Source organism: Sparus aurata, chromosome 12, assembly GCF_900880675.1.
Source record: "Sparus aurata chromosome 12, fSpaAur1.1, whole genome shotgun sequence".
NCBI classification, from domain to species: domain Eukaryota; kingdom Metazoa; phylum Chordata; class Actinopteri; order Spariformes; family Sparidae; genus Sparus; species Sparus aurata.
The window spans coordinates 19117595-19133584 of NC_044198.1; the positions used below are offsets into that span (position 1 = coordinate 19117595).

Sequence of the window (15990 nt, forward strand, 5' to 3'; positions counted from 1 at the left end):
GTTTAATTAAACCTTATGGATGTACATTGTTCCCTCTTTACGCAAGTCACGGTAAGAAGAACTCTGACTTTATGTTCCTGACTTGAAAAAACATGTATTCATGATAGAAAACAAGAGAACAGACAGATACTTTTTCATCTTTTTTATATTAAAGTAGGTAATAGTGATGGTTTACGGTGGAAAAAAAAAAAAAGAGAATTCACCGATGTGTTGACTGACACCTCCAACAACAGATCTTGCCGTCACATCAGACGCCTACATCAGAATATTTGACAACTTGCATGTTTGTTCTCTAAAAAACGTGTGTTGAATCAAGAAATTTGAATTTATCCTCGTGATAAAAAAAAAAAAGTCTACGTTTGCAGTTCCACAAATTTCAACCTCGCGCCGGTTGTTATCTGACGTGTCCATTTGACGAAGACGGAGATTGCGCATCTCACTTCCTCTTCCTCCTCTTCAGGGCTTTCCACTCTCCCTCCTGAGTGGCCAAACTGCCAAAGAGCTCCCTCACTTTCCTCTTTCTCTCGGCGTCTCTGAAACACATGACAAGGACAACATTAGTGGATTCTCCCACAAACCTCTTCTCTCTTCTTATTTTGGTTTGATACGGAATGTTATCCCCACCTGTTCATGACCTCGTTGAGCTTCTCTCTGGCCAGGAAGCGCGAGTCCTTCCTGATCTCCCTCAGAGCGCCCTTGAACTCCTTCTTGTACTTGTGCTGCAGTCGCTCCTTCTCTCTCTCCTCTCTGGTGCTGCCACGCTTCTTTCCATAGTCCAACCTGACAAATATCACACAAGGAAATTAGAGAATTTTTTAACAGATGCCGTACCCGCACATTGGCATGCTTCATGTCACGTTTTCAATCTTTTGCTTACACTTCAACGATCTTGGGCGTGAGCAGCTTCAGAGGAATGGGTTTCTTCTTGTCCAACACCAGCCGGCTGTGAGCCACAGGAGCGCTGCTGATGGCCTCCAGGATCTCACCGTGAAGCTCCTGCGACAAAACAAACACCGTGAAGGAGAAAAACGAAAAAAATACGAGAAAGACCTTGCTGTATTCCGATCCTCTTTGGCACCCACCTGTAATAGCTCAGGTAATGTTTGGGCTGGGAGATGTTTGGAAAGCAGCGTTCTGATTGGGTGGAAGATGCAGGCGAAGGACACGAGGTCTTTGTAGAGCAGGCAGCATCTCTTCACCAGGTCCAGGCAGGTAGACAGACACGACAACCTGCAGAGAGACACATACACATGGATGAAAATCTACAATTTAGGGCTAAACTATAATACTTTGAAGCTTTGAACCGTTACCATGGTAATCAACATCCTGATCAGCATTCAGAGCAAGGAGATGTTGTGTTGACTGCACGCAGAAAGAGGCAACAAACTGATGAAGAGAGCGAAAAAATGAGACTTTGACTTGAGACTTTAAAGACGCGGACGGTGGCTGAAGTCTCCCCTCCTGTCCTCGTCTCTCGTTTGACTAATAACGACAATATGAGCCCAGTATGGAGGTAAATAACAATCAAACATAAAACAGTTTGCTGAACACTACTTAAAGATGTGGATATGTAAATGTGGACGTGTGTATAGTCTGTATATAACCACTCAGATGACTTATCTCTACAGCCATGCCAGCAGCTTTGAGCTAAATGCACAAGTCAGCATACTCAAAATGACAATGTTAACATCCAGACAAGAGGCATGAATGGTTTTGTTGTCCATGTTCACCATCCTAGTGCCAATTAGCCGACTATGGTGACCAGACATCATGTCGAGTTTTGACTAAATACTAATCGTTGTAGACCGACGCGACAAAACAACCATCACACAAAAGGTAACAGCGAGGTTACACGAGTGCGTCTTGTTCTACTGTTCCTCACAATAACGCCATGAGGTCCGTTCGGTGTGCACTGCAGAGTAGGTTCACTTGTTTTCTGATTTTGATGACATCATGTGATTATGCCTCTTTCTGTCGTCCTTGTCTTTGTTCAGACCTCGGGGACTCGATCACGTTACGGGAAAAATAGAGGTCATCTTTATGTACGCAAATGCATGTTCTCTCTACACATTTGGACCTGCTTTGCATACACTCACTCTATCCTCGACCAATAAGCCGCATCATCCTGACAGTAATTACCAGAGCGACTGCACTCTTCACACACAGCTGCTGGTGTCCATGTGTCACTGTGAGGCCTGAAGGGGTGCAGAAATTAGAATACGACCAGGCGCCGGGGTATGATGAGCAGGAGTCAGCGCTGCTGTTCTTGGCGATGGAGGAGACGGGGCTGGATCCGACCTCCAGGCAAGGCGTTATAAAGATTATTTACTGATCGGGGTTACAGCGAGCGCCAGTCTAAGTCACGATGAATTATAATACTGTATAACAGCTGCTGCTTTAAATGAATACACTGCATAAATACATTTTGGTCACTTTGCCTCGATATTAGATACGTAAGCGATCAAGTGGAGTTAACTTCATTTTCTTTAACAAATATCGCCAAAAAAAATTCAATCAAATTCTCTCCAACATCACAGAGTCTGAGTCAGAGTCTTTCATGGTGTGTCGAGAATATCAATTTTAGTTGAGCGCAAATAGAAATGTATACTCTCACAAACTGTGCACAATCATGGTCCGTCGCAGCCTGTTTGCAAGCTTTGCTGCGTGCCCACACACCAGCTGCTGTGTGAAACCACGCTGGCGACGCATCAGAATCACACGAGTGGATGTATCAGCTCCGAGCCTCACAGTCCGCACAGGTAAACACGGTTGGATGTCTTATCTTTCATATCTATTACTAATTCATTATTAATTCACACATTCAGCTTTGTTCGTTTAAATAAAATGCTGTGAAGCAGCTGGTTAGAGGAGAGATCTCTATGAGTGCGTGTTTGTGTGGTTCCGGTTTGTCTTCAGTTTTGTTTTCGGCTGAAGAACAAATGAGCTCATCGTTTTTTTCTATATAAAAAGGTCATTAATCAGCCTCACTTCAGCTCGTCCCTTGTTGCTGTTTCATTTTTTTTTTTTGGATGGTCCCGTTCTGGTCCAAACCGAACATGAGAAGCTGTGAGGAGACAAATGGTTCTCTCACACTTCCTCTCTTCCTACTAAGGCCCTATAATTTTCACCGGGCAAGTGTTCACTGCTGATAATACATGTTATTGTTACAGACTCCGCTCTGAACATCCAATTAAGGCGTTTTTTAATCTGTTATCTGTTGTTTCTGTAAGTTCTTGGAGGGCAGCTGAATATACAGAGGAGTAAACACGGTCTGATGTGGAGGGTTTTGGCTTAAATTTTTAAGTGATATTGGAACAGAAAATTGCCAAGTAAAAGACAGTACAGCGACGCTCGTCAACAAAATCAAGGTGAAGGTCGAATTAAACTGCTAAATGCATTTTAAGATAGACCTGCAACACTGTGCAGATATCCTGAGTGCATATCCTGCTCCTCCTCTCCCCTCCTACCTGTGGTGATCTCTGTCGAGGTCATTTTGGAGGTCCAGGTGTTGGGTAGACGACAACGGAAGGCTTTTCTTGCTCCAGTTCTTGCAGGATTCAGAGTTCGACAACACCAGCAGATCGCTGCACTTCCCTGACGGCCTGAAGGGCGGCACCACGGTGTAACCTGCAACACAAAGTCAACACTTTTGGGTTTGAACAGCTCAAAGCAGAAGACACAAAAAAAAATTGACAACGAGATTGTTTCATTTAAGTATCAAAAAATATTTGATTATGTGAATGATTGTGTGGATGAAACACCAGACAATGGTGAAAAATCGAGCATTTTTCGAGGAGTATGTTCCACATTCAGGTATATTCCTAACCATTAAAACAAAACAGATTGCCAAACTTTACAGGAACCCTGCAAGGTCTATCTGCTTGGTTTCACCTTCCAAATGCTGCCACCGGTAACATGCGTGACGGACGTGTGAAATGTGTACGTACCTAGCGACGTCTTGTCCTGCACGGCCAGATGCAGCGTTCCAGCCAGGAAGTTGACGAGCTCGGGCAGAAAGCGCTTTGAAAAGGAGACGTACTCCACTGCCAGACAGCACAGCACCAAACCTGATGTCACGTCCTGTAATGATCTCACTGGACACTGAGGACGCACAAATCAGAGAGAAACACACAGGTATGATGAAATGTTGAACAGAACTGCCAAGTACAATGAATGTCTCAGCGGCAGCTTGGGGAAGAAAACAGCGGTGTAACTTCATACGGTTGTTTTGATCTGGAAACTTTGAGGGAATAACTGAAAATGTTTGAGGCGCACAGATGAAAAGCTTCTTCTTATCCAGCGAAAATGCACAAGAAAAAAAACAGGATGACTAATGAGAGGACGAGTGCTGGATTCAAACAGAATGAGAGATGGTGAAATCCCGATAGAGGGCATGAACAGTCAAAAACAGCTCCGGCACAGGCAATAACAAACACACTGACGACTGCGTGTACCTTTGTGAGAGCCTGGCTGATGTAAAGCAGCGCTGGAGTGGTAACAGGGTGTCTGAAGTCGGAGGTGGGGAACAGCAGGGCCGTCACCTTCAGGTAGATGAGCTGGAAACACAAAAACAAACATACTGTGGCTGTACGTCATAAACAGAAAATAGAAAGAACGTTCTTATTTAATATCAAAAGCAAAGGTATATTTTCCACTGGGAGGCATATCTCCCTGACAATTCAAAATCCTACCTGTTGTGCCTTTTTGCGCTGGGTTTTGCCTCTCTACCTTTTAAACCTAAACCTAAAACCTCTAAAGCCTCTTATCAACCCTGTGAATAATAATCCCATACCATGTCTAGTGATGGGAAAGCAACGTGCCCTTTGACCTCGAGCACCTCCTCCATGCTATGACCAGCGTCTCCGAGGATGGTCTGCAGGGCCTTACAGCCTGCTTCTGGAAACATCTGGCACATGGTGTACACCTCTCTGCAGGAGAGGAAAAAAAGACAAATCAGAGCAGGACGTTTAGTTTTGAGGGTTAGATATTTGAATCAGGAGGTGAAATTGAGAATTGAAGCCACTTATTCAACTCACGGTATGAGCTTATCTATGGTGGTGAGTTCAGGTGGACTCCTGGTGGCCACTTCTCCGATGTACTCCAACAGAAAACCGAACATTTTCTGAGACAAACAGAGAAAATATTCTGGGTTTTGCCCTTATTCTACAAAAAGACAATATTCCTAAGTAACCGTTTATATGGCTAATGAAAAACCATTTTCCACTGATATTTCTGTAAACTCAACAAGCACAGCATCCCACTTTCATTCGCCAACCACTTTCTTGAAAAGGTCAGCGTTGCAATGTTTGTGCATATTTAAAAAAGAAACCTGTTGATATCCAAGTCTTTCGCAATGTTTAAAAGTAGTTGTGTTTCTTCTTTGGACTAGAAATGTGTTATTTCCCTTTGGGCACGCGTCTCCACCCAGCCTTCCAAACCGTTGGCGAGACCGCGCATCGCAACCTACAGCATCAACACAAACTGAATATGCTGCAAACATGTCCAGAGAAAGCTCCTAAAACTCCATTATTATCTGTATATACCCAATGTTTTAATTAGAAAATGCTCGGTGTGGAAAAAGGCCTAAAGCACTCAGACATCTGTCAACACCAAGAACTTTAACTACATCAATAAATTTCACGTTTGGAAAAGCAGTGGAAAATAAATTTGACTGTCAACGTGGTCATTCAGTTCATACAGCACTGGACACAACTTATAACCGTCTACAGCGACAGAAGTATCACACTTATTTACACAAATAAACTTAGTTGTACCTGCAGTTTGAGCTTATTGCCCGCAGCCAAACTGGGATGGTTGCATTTCTGAGTCCTGGCGACGATGAGGCGCTGGTTGTCTGGAGTGTGGCCATGGAGCAAACCCTTCAGGTCGCCGTAGCTTTCTGGAGCTACGAGAGCAGGAAACAAGGAGGAAAAGTGAAACTGATTAAATTAAAGCAGCTTTCTTTTTTTAAAATCAGGCTCGGATACAGATTAAGGTCTGATTTCAATGATGTGTCATGAGTTTGTCGTTACCAGCGAACGTGTACGGGAGCTCAGCTTTAGCCGCCTCCTGCTGAGCCTTCAACTCCTCGATGCTGAGAGTCTTGGTCGGTTCGGCACTGGCACCTTCATCCTCCTGTTTACTCTCCTCATCCTCGCTTTCTTGCTCTGATTCCAGGTCCGAATGCCCGTCTTCCTCCTCCTCTTCTTCTTCTTCCTCTTCTTCCTCCTCTCCCTCCTCTTCTTCATCTCCATCCTCTGCCTCGGATTCCTCGTCCTCACCACTCTCTCCCTCCTCTTCGTCCTCACCCTCATCTTCCTCCTCACCCTCATCTGCCTCTCCAATGTTCCATTTTCCATCCTCGAAAGATAAAAGAAACCTGAGTAAAACACTCTGTTCCACTTATTAAAGTGAGACTATTCCAGGAATAAACTAGCTCTCTCGTACCTGATAAGACAGGGTCTTCTTGTCCTCCTTATCCAGGATGAAGCCATCATTGAGGTCATCAGCAGACATGTGGACCTGACTCTGTGTGCTGTCCCCGACTTCATCTCCCATCATCCTCCTCAGACGGTCAGCCTGAAGAAAGCACAGAGCATTTCAATGTGTGAAGACAAAAACTTCATATGATAATGGTAATGAGACTAACTGCCCTGCATTATGAGCATACCTCCAGTTTCTGCAGCTTCTCCTTCAGCTCCCGTGCGAGCTCCTCCGGGGTTTTCATCTTCTCCGACGGCTGAGCCTTCATCTCAAAGCCGAGCTCTCTGACCATCATGTCATACTCTTCCAGCTGGAACGCACAGAGAAACATCAGGCTCTGCCACAGATCGATGAAATCAGACCGTACTGACAGATCAGTGCGACCCTACCTTGGGTTTCTCCTCCGGCTTGTCATCACTTTCAGCTTTGGGCGTCTTCTTCACCATCAGAGCCTGGATGCTCTTCCATTCTTTATCCAGCTGCTCCGTCAGCTCCTGCGCCTCCTCTTTCTGCACCTGTCGCTCCCGCTGAAATATCAGGAAAAAATTGAGGTGGTTAATCATCTGGACCGCGAGTCTCATCATCCCTAGAATATAATTACAGTCAGCACGTAAAACAAAAACACACAAAGATAATATATACCTATAGATAATAAGGTCTGCGTTGAACCTAATCAATCAACAGGATCGTGTATTGATTTGCTCAACTTGCTTACCTTCTCCTGCTTGGACTTCTGGATGAGCTCTTCGATAAGCTCCTGTCTGGACTTGGCTCTGTGGCTTCCCTCTTCCTCCTGCTGATCCCCAGATGTCTTCTTCTTCAGGAGGCCCCCTCCTCCTCCAAAGTGGGAGGCGGTCAGCTCGGCTGGATGCAGAAAGATAACTCTATAATATATCTGCTCAGACTTCTCAAATCAAGCTGTGGGTTTTGAATGATAAATGCCCAAATAAAAAAGTTCATGGCTTTTTGCATTCTGAGAAATCTGATTATAATTTTTCTTGTGATCTTTTGTTTTTTTCTTGTAATTATGAATTACTGGAACATACTTATGCAGAAAGCCAATACTGAAACACTCACCTGACAAAAGACCTTTCTCTTCTGATTCATCGTCGCTATTCATGAGGTCATTGAATTTCTCCATCTCAGCCAGCGACTGACCATAATGAGTCAGCTCCTCGTCCTCGTTCAGGTTGTACAGATCCTTCTTATCGTGGACACGCTGAGAGATAAAGCAAAGGCTGGCTGAGAATTTTGTTTCGAATACTTTCATAAGGGCTTATTTCCTTATTTTCTTACAGATAAAACAAATGATTACATCACTGACCTGTCTCTCCATCGCATACCTCTGCAGGATTTTGTCTTCTGGTGCCATCTTGGCGTCATACTCGCCAATACGCCTGTCTATTAATTTGTTGGACTTGTTCTTCTGTTTGTATTCCTTCAGGAGGGTTTCTTTCCTCTACAGATTAAAAGATATAATAAAATGAGAAAAGCATTTGATTTCTGTCCACCTCCCCTCATGCAAACAAACACCAACACACACACACACACACACACACAAAGCTAAGCTATACAAAAACACTGATTCTTTATTAGAATCACCGCAGAATCAATCCGCAGAATTAGTCTGCGGATTCAACTTTTATCCTCGCTTCAACTTTAGCTCTGTTCTCTTCAGGCACTATCCTGCAGAAATCCCCTCTGTTACTGTGAGGCTTCACAGCACAGACAGTGTTAAATGAGCTGTTATCAAGGGCTGCCAGATACAGTGCTACTGCAAGATTGTTGATCTTTTACTTTACTTTAATTTCATCCGACAGAAAAGTCTTTTGTCTTTTATTAAATGTGTGCCTTCCTTTTCTTTATTTTTCACCAGGTTTGTCTCACGCGGACATTTTACACTTCTTGTTGCAGCTGTAGCTTCCTGAATGTTCGGTCAGTCCGGTCAAAGAACCGAAGGCCATGTTTTAAAACATCCTAAGGCTGTTAGTATCTTCTTACTGGGCAGGTTTTGGAGTTCGCTTGAAAAAAATGGGCATCTCAGTTTTGAGTTTAGGACTCCGACAATTTTGATCTGAAAGTAATTCAAAGCATTTTAGCTCTAAAATTCCACCAGTCAGCTGCCTGAAATGCACTGCACCACTTTAGCCTTTTGTCAAATTATAATGATGATGATTTTTCAAAAGTACCTTTGAAGATAATCATATAATCAAAAGATGAAGATTCGTTAGGTCAACTGTTAATTGGCACGGTGCAACATGCAGATGTAGTTTGATGCTGAAAACAGCTACAATCTATAGACAAATCAATAATTTACACTAGAAAATATTTGTAAGTGAAATCTATTACTCTAATTTATTGTGCAATAATGAATCTTTTTCACATTTACCAATACATCAACAAATCACGGTGTACATAGCATCTATATCTATTCATAAAACATGATTTCATCCATAGAAACAGGGTCAATATGTGACGGGCCAGCTTCACTTTTCTGTCTAGAGTGAGGTCAAACACAAATCTAGAGTTGTGAATTTGCTTTATAGCACTGAACACCAGCTAATGTTTGAAACATTAATCATGGTCCTTTTAACACTACCTTAGAGTAGAGCATAAGGTAGCATGCAAGTCCAGTGCAGTTAGTATGGTGAAGGTGAGGGTTAACAACACGAGATGCTCTCTTACCTTGTTTATGGCTTTGGATCGAGACACGCCAGGCAGACCCACATCGTGCTTACTTTTCCTCCCAAGAATATCAAATTTCTTCCTGTTGATTTTCACCTCAAAGGGGTTGTTTTTGATCTCAGTAGAGGTCTTGGCTTTGCGGACCTTGTCAGCAATGCTCCTCTTCTTAGGCACCTTCCCCATCTAGATAGATAGATAGTTAGATAACTTTATTAATCCCTGAGGGGAAATTAGGTCATCATAGCAGCGGTACAAGTACAAATAAATCAAAATGTAAGGGCAAATATAGAAATAATAAAGTACTATGCACAATATGCAAAATATAATCTGAAGCTGAGAAGTGGACTGATAAACCAACACTGAGATCACAGAAAGACTTGCAAATAAGGCTGGATTTAGCAGATCAATGTGCACTGAAGACCATCTCTGTTCTTGTGATTGGTTTGGGTTTGACATGCTTTAAAAGAAAACTGGTCTTGAATACTGCTCCTCCTCTCAGGTGGCTAACATCAGCTAACAGGTAGCATTTAGCGCCGTTTTAAGTCGACATTCACATATATCCATGACTCCAGTGTAAATATCAACGCCAATATATCAAATGTAATAAAAGCGACGATTGCGAGAGTAATTGAGCTACTTATAGCTATGAATGCAAGAAGAGAAGCTAGCTAGCTTCTCTATGAGCCGTCAACAGTTTGTAAACAAACTAAAATTAGCACAGAAGAAGAGTTTACCTTTCAGCCGCGTTTGGGTGTCGAGTTATTAAATCCAGACGGAAGAAAACATGTGACACTAACTCTCTGCCAACCCCAAATTTAACGAATTATACTTTAATATTTTTCTTTCCACGTTGTTTCCATGTCCAGCATGCGCAGAGGGGACAGACGGAGGTCAAAGTTCACAACTTCCGGTTTGAGGTTCCCCCCACAGCGCCTCTAGTGACCGGAAGAGAAGCGCACAACAACATGGCTGCTCACATAAAGGGGTCAGCCACATAGACATGTATATATGTCTATGGTCAGCCATACTTTCTTTATTACTGGAGCATTTTTAAACTTATTTGCTGCTAAAATCATTTAAAATCCCATTAAGTGTTACAACAACAGATTGTTTTAAAATCCAGAATAAGTATATGAATAAATATAAATATGAAATAGTTTTCAAACTGCACCATGTACTTATGTCTGTGATCATTTTCAATGTACCCTTTTTTGGGTAATTTGATGCTGAAATCAGGGAATATAAACATATATTGCTATAGAAGCAGATTTTTAAAATTCCATAAAAAAAACATGAATCAAAATGTTTTAAAATAACTTCACATATTGGTTTTATTTCCCAGTTTTTGCTCTTCACTCACTTGATGTCCTGCTTTTTTTTTTTTTTTTATCTGCGTGTCCACATGTAGTACATCCAGCCCAAAACGTCAGTTCTGTTTCTCTGCATCTCCGATCAGTCATTTATCTGCCTGATTCACAATCACTCACCGGTAGTTTTAAATAGTTATATCAGTCATTATTTGCCAGGTTGCGGTTCATGAGCGGTCATCCCTGGGTCTGTCTGTAGCTTTTGTGGTTTTATTTTAAGTCTCTGATTCTGTACTTCGCCTGGCTTTCAGACAAGTTACTTCAAACTGTATTTTGATGTTTGACTTAATACTGCGTGTGTGTGTTTTGCTCATGTCTTTATTTTTGAAAGCAACATGTACAAAGATACTCCGCAGATACTTCCATCATGAATTTCATGTTGAATTACTGCCGATTTTTTTCTATAAATTTCAGCATTATTTTTGTAAACCTTTCCCCAGATATTCCACATAAACCTGCATGTTATTTCACTGCTGCAATATCCAATATGGCACGTTTTTCCTCACTCGAATCGGCCGTCTAAGGACAGTGGATGACTTTCACCGTACAGATTGTAAAGCCCAATGAGGCAATGTGATTCACCTCATGTGCGATCTAGTTTTATATCATAGTTGAACGTCATTTGCAGCGAGGCCCTGTTAGAATGAATACCATCACACAATACTGACTTTCATGGTAGTGTTTTTATTCATGGCTGTGAAAGAGGCAGAACCATGAGAAAAGATAGGTGGAAGTTTTAAGTCGGTAGATGGTTTAATGATGAGAAAATTCAAATTGGAAGTAGATCAGACAGAATACAAATCAGTATAGCTGTGAGATTTAAAATAAAAATAAAAAAATCTCTGGTTGACTCAAATGATAACATGGTTACAAGGACTCTAGTACTGTTAACGGCACGCTAAGCTAAAATAAAATATAATTCAAATAAAAGCGGTAGTTAGTCATTTAAAGGACAGTACGCACTCTAAGCACTCTTCACATGCAGTCCTTCAGGAGTTAGACATTCTGTGCTTGTATGTGAAGATTTGGATACACCAGCATCTCAGATTAGTTTCCTGTAAGTGTTGCCTTTCCAATCGCCACGAGACTAAAACTGGATGCATAAACACGAGTTAGGAAGCAACGCGATGAGATGGCCTTGGTATTAATGCCCTGCAACCTTAAGCACAGCTCATTCGCAATCAGCAACATGAGAGAGAAAATAATAGAATTGCTTCTCCAGTGTACATTGTGTCTTTACTGCAACTGGAAACACACAAAGTATTCAGTGGCAAAGTCAGTCTGCTCAGAGTGGAGTTTCACACAGGAAAAGTCCAAGATCGGAAATATAATTGATCATGCAGCTTTCATAACAGTGACATTGTCATTTACAACGGTAACAACTGTATTTATGATAAGACTACCTAAAAAGCAGTGTGTGGTATTAGATCCCAGACAGTGGTTTATAAAAGAGGAGGTTCACAGTGCTCTCTCACCGCAAGCAATCATGGCTCAATCTACTTTGCAAGAAAAAGCGCAATAAAAAAAAATTATTGAGAACAAAATGAAATATGTAAACTCAGAAAATATAGAGCATTCCTGCCTGTTTCTGACTTTCAGACACAGAGAGAAAACCAGGGGCAAAATGCAAAAACAAAGCTCATATAATTAGAATAAATGAAAAACATGAACTGAGAAATCGTTCATACATGTTCCTTCATACTCATTTCATCATCAACCCATCAAGGCGATGCTCGCCGACACTTTCTGGGATGACTCGATAGCGTTCATCTGCAGATTAATCCAGTTTGAGTAATAATAAACCAAACGTCCACGTCATTTAAAGATCCAAAGCACTATACAACATACCTGTAAGTTAAGGCTGTGACAAATGAAGATTTTGAGGTTAAAAAAAAGGGGGGGAGAAAAGTCAACCAACACCCAGATGTCATTTAGCTTCTTCTGGATGATTTAAGCAAAATATGGTATTATGGAAACATTAACATGGACTTTGTTTGACTGCATTCTCCTGGCCTGCTAACATGTAATCACATCAGTGCAGCTTCAGAGGTAAATTTAGCACTACGCGAATTTATAATTCTCATTGTCAAAATTTACCACCAGCCGAATGAGAGGTTAGCTTCTCTTTCTGCATTCACTGTTATTAAAAGACACTTGGACATATTTTTTTTATACAATCCCAATACATTCTAGTGGTTACAACAGTTTAGTAATACTATTTTTGCTTTAAAAAATGAGGGCGATAAAACCCTAAAACCTCACATTGAGCGCATGGGCCTGTAGTAATAGACATGCATTAAAGGCCAGATGGAGTGAACAAGACAGAATGCATCACTCACTCACAACTAAAAGCCTCTAATAATTAAAAACCTTTATGCAATCAATCATTTTTACACTGTATACAAAATTGGCACACGCTAACGAGGAAAAATAGGTTAATAAGCCAGCGACAAATGATATCAAAACAACGAAAAAGCATAACTGTGTGTAACTGTGGCTTGCTCGAGGGGTGCAATGACAGCAGACAAAAAGCATTAATGAAAAGAGGCAGAGGCTAGCCAGGAGGACCGATCCAACATTCTCCAATCTAGGAATCTGTCTTTTTTTTGTTTTTCTTCAGGAAGGAAGGAGTACGGAACTTCTTTTTCTTTTTGGAGGGCGATTTGCTGGGAGACCCGTCACCCTCCTGGTCACCAGCGTCAGCGGCTTCCTCCCCCTCAGCTGCGTCTGCGTCCGCGGTGGCGGCGGCAGCAGCAGGGGCAGGGGCAGGGGCAGGGGCAGGGGCAGGGACGGTGTCTTCGGCAGGAAGTGCCGGGGCGTCGGAGGGGTCATCGGGCGTTAAATCGGGAAGGGTCTGTCTCAGGGTGGCCGCGTCGCTCTCATCCTTATAGGTTTGTTCTGGTAAGGACTCTGATGGGAGGAGAAGGGAGAGAGTTATTGATCATAGACGACAGACTGATGGATTCGCGCAGCTCAGCTTCCACACCAGGAGACACCAAATCGACCACTGGATAAGCTGCTAAATCAACACGACTTTCTATTTAAAAAAAGCATCCACTCACCGCTTGAGTTCACACAACTAGGCTTCTGTAGTTAATGTCATCTACAAGATCTATGTATTTAAAATCAGACCAATATATATACACACACACACACACACACACACACACACACACACACACACACACACACACACACACACACACACACACACACACACACACACACACACACACACACACACACACACACACACACACACACACGACAAAACAAAGATAAATAGTTAAAGAACAGTTTAACAGCATTGAAGCACAAAAGTCTTTCCAAAACATTCCCACTGAAAACAGAAGAGCACTTCACAAATACTTCTAAAATAATTCACCTGAGAAAAATCCAAAACCCAAACCAAGATGCACCGTCTTGCTCACATTATATAACAGAATAGCGTCTAGATAGGACTCCATTTGTTTACTTATTACATTTGAAAATGACAATAAGCAACTTATAATAACACTTTGCTCTCATTAATTTCTCCGACTTCTTTCTTTTGATCTTATTTTGACATGCCCACGCTGGTTCCCAGCACTTCTCATTTTACCTTCATTTCAACAGGGAAATCTTAATGAGTGCAGTTCCCTGGCTCATTTGCACCCTGTGTACAAACAAAGAAAAAAATGATGTCTGCAACACATAAACGGTATTGTAATGTTTTCAAAGATTCCAACAACATATCCGCATAAGTGAGGTTACATAACGCGTCAAATCAAATCAAAACCGGCAAAGCTCTCAAGGATAATATGTTAAAATTAGGCCTTGAATTATTAACGAGAGTTAGAAAGTGTGAGTGTAGTATTATATCTGATATCCATTGAATCTGGTTGTTGGGAGTACAGACACAAGCAAGAGATGTTTCCTCCGGTCTTAATAATGACAGTTTGTATGTTTCAAAATCACAATAAAGAGCCTATGTATCAACTTGCAGACACAGAATTATTATTAGTTGTTTAGATGTTGTTCTATAAATAAACCACTTTCAATACGTCTTTCAAATTTTGTTTATCTGCTCTAGCTAGCTAGGTAAACTACAAACATTAGCATAACTGGCTAATTTACACACCAGATACAGTAGTAACCAGTTCCATGGCTAAAGTTAACATATCATTAGCTAACTAAAGCTAAAGCATTTTGTGGCTCTGCTCTTTACTGGATCGGGGGTACCGCCTAAAAACCGTTAGCTGGGTTTGTCAAACGCATATTCTCAAAGTCATTCGCTCTCAAAGTCTGTCCTAAAAGTGACACATCATTTTTGAAATTATAAACACTTAAGTATTAATCTAGCTGTTGTGTTTGTCCAAGTGTGTTGGAGTAAACATATGAAGAGAGGTTATGTCGTAATGAAAGTCTCATTAGATATTCCTTATCGCACTCTTTTGTAATTCCAAGGCTAAGTGGCGCTGTAACACCTGGAGCTTGTTAGCCTTAGCACAATTTTTATTGAGAGGACCTTCTTGCAGATTTTCTATCATTTTAATTGGAGTCAACGTCAGATATCAAAATGTCAGAGACAGTTGCAAGCTGATAACAAGACGCTGCTTTTGAATGATTCTGCTGGCTACTTCATTTCATTCAGTTGGGCTTTTCTTTTAACTATCTGACGATGTCATCCTTAGAAAATACTCCCAGCAAAAAGAGCGAAGACAAGTGCTGGTGCTGGATCCAGAGGGTGGATCAGTCCTTAACAGCATCCAAACAACTAGCCTTCAAGCTCAAGTAGAAGCTCACACAGTGCAGTCAGGTGCAAAACCACAGCTTTGCTCATTTTTAATATTGCCCACATGCTATAGAGACTTGCAGGAAAAAATCCTTTGCCAAGGTCCGAGAAACCAGTCTTCATTTCACATCTTTCAAGTCTGTCAGAACAGAGATGAGGCCGAACACACAGACAGATAAAATGGAGACCAACACCACCACACAGCCAAGCGCTGGACCTCAACCATGTTTCAAGTTAAACCATCAGTGAGTCTCAGCAAAGCCCAACAGCAGCAAGTTTGGTTCAAAAGCCACACTCAAATAAAGAACTGATGTACCTGGTAAAGAACTCGTCTGTAAGACAAACAACATTCAACACATTTTCAAAACATTACCTGATTTTTTTTCATGAAACATATACAGTGTCATCAACATTGATAGAATGTGCACATGTGCAAGAGACGTTTGGTTATTCTGATAGTGGATCATTGGCAGGAAGAAAAGAGAGATTATCTAACAGAAAGGTTTGGTGGGTTGTGAGGTTTACTTCAGGAGCATCCTCCACTTGTTGTTCAGACCAGTTCACTGTCAGCTTGGTAAACAGATTTTAATGAATATTACAGATCGAAGGATCACACCTGAAATACATCATTTCTCAACTCCTTGAATTCAAACCATTTTCTGATTCCCCAAAATATATACT

The 15990-nt window shown here is 41.6% G+C and overlaps 2 protein-coding genes across 11 annotated transcripts in view; both read right to left on the minus strand.

Moving 5' to 3' along the window:
• Positions 1–127: 127 nt before the first annotated feature.
• On the minus strand, positions 128–10091 carry nop14 (NOP14 nucleolar protein homolog (yeast)). The gene is made up of 19 exons (XM_030436691.1): positions 9903–10091; positions 9169–9351; positions 7808–7942; positions 7561–7702; positions 7199–7347; positions 6873–7010; positions 6671–6793; positions 6448–6579; positions 6033–6360; positions 5775–5905; positions 5037–5122; positions 4793–4928; positions 4455–4556; positions 3948–4101; positions 3468–3627; positions 1083–1230; positions 878–996; positions 625–780; positions 128–533 (listed from the first exon to the last, which is right to left on the minus strand). Exons 2-19 carry the CDS (start codon positions 9349–9351, stop codon positions 437–439), a joined length of 2619 nt encoding a protein of 872 aa, XP_030292551.1. The 5' UTR covers positions 9903–10091; the 3' UTR covers positions 128–436.
• A 1108-nt stretch (positions 10092–11199) lies between these two features.
• add1 (adducin 1 (alpha)) overlaps positions 11200–15990 on the minus strand; it is a 29053-nt gene continuing 24262 nt past the window's right edge. For 4 of the 10 annotated variants that reach the window (XM_030436707.1, XM_030436697.1, XM_030436700.1 and 1 more), the window contains one exon: positions 11200–13445. In XM_030436707.1, the coding sequence (XP_030292567.1) occupies positions 13123–13445 (323 nt within the window). In that variant the 3' untranslated portion in view covers positions 11200–13122. Of the gene's footprint in view, positions 13446–14136; positions 14191–15625; positions 15642–15990 lie in introns of all 10 variants that reach the window. The other 6 variants (XM_030436706.1, XM_030436703.1, XM_030436704.1 and 3 more) reach the window with 4 other exon arrangements.

What these genes read in the sequence shown, in the direction of transcription:
- nop14 (XM_030436691.1), bottom strand. Translation starts at nt 9,351, where the DNA reads ATGGGGAAGGTGCCTAAGAAGAGGAGCATTGCTGACAAGGTCCGCAAA. An exon ending in AGAAGCTGCAGAAACTGGAG is followed by an intron (nt 6,580 to 6,670) that starts GTATGCTCATAA and finishes TGCTTTCTTCAG; the next exon opens with GCTGACCGTCTGAGGAGGAT. An exon ending in GCAGGACAAGACGTCGCTAG is followed by an intron (nt 3,628 to 3,947) that starts GTACGTACACAT and finishes TTTGTGTTGCAG; the next exon opens with GTTACACCGTGGTGCCGCCC.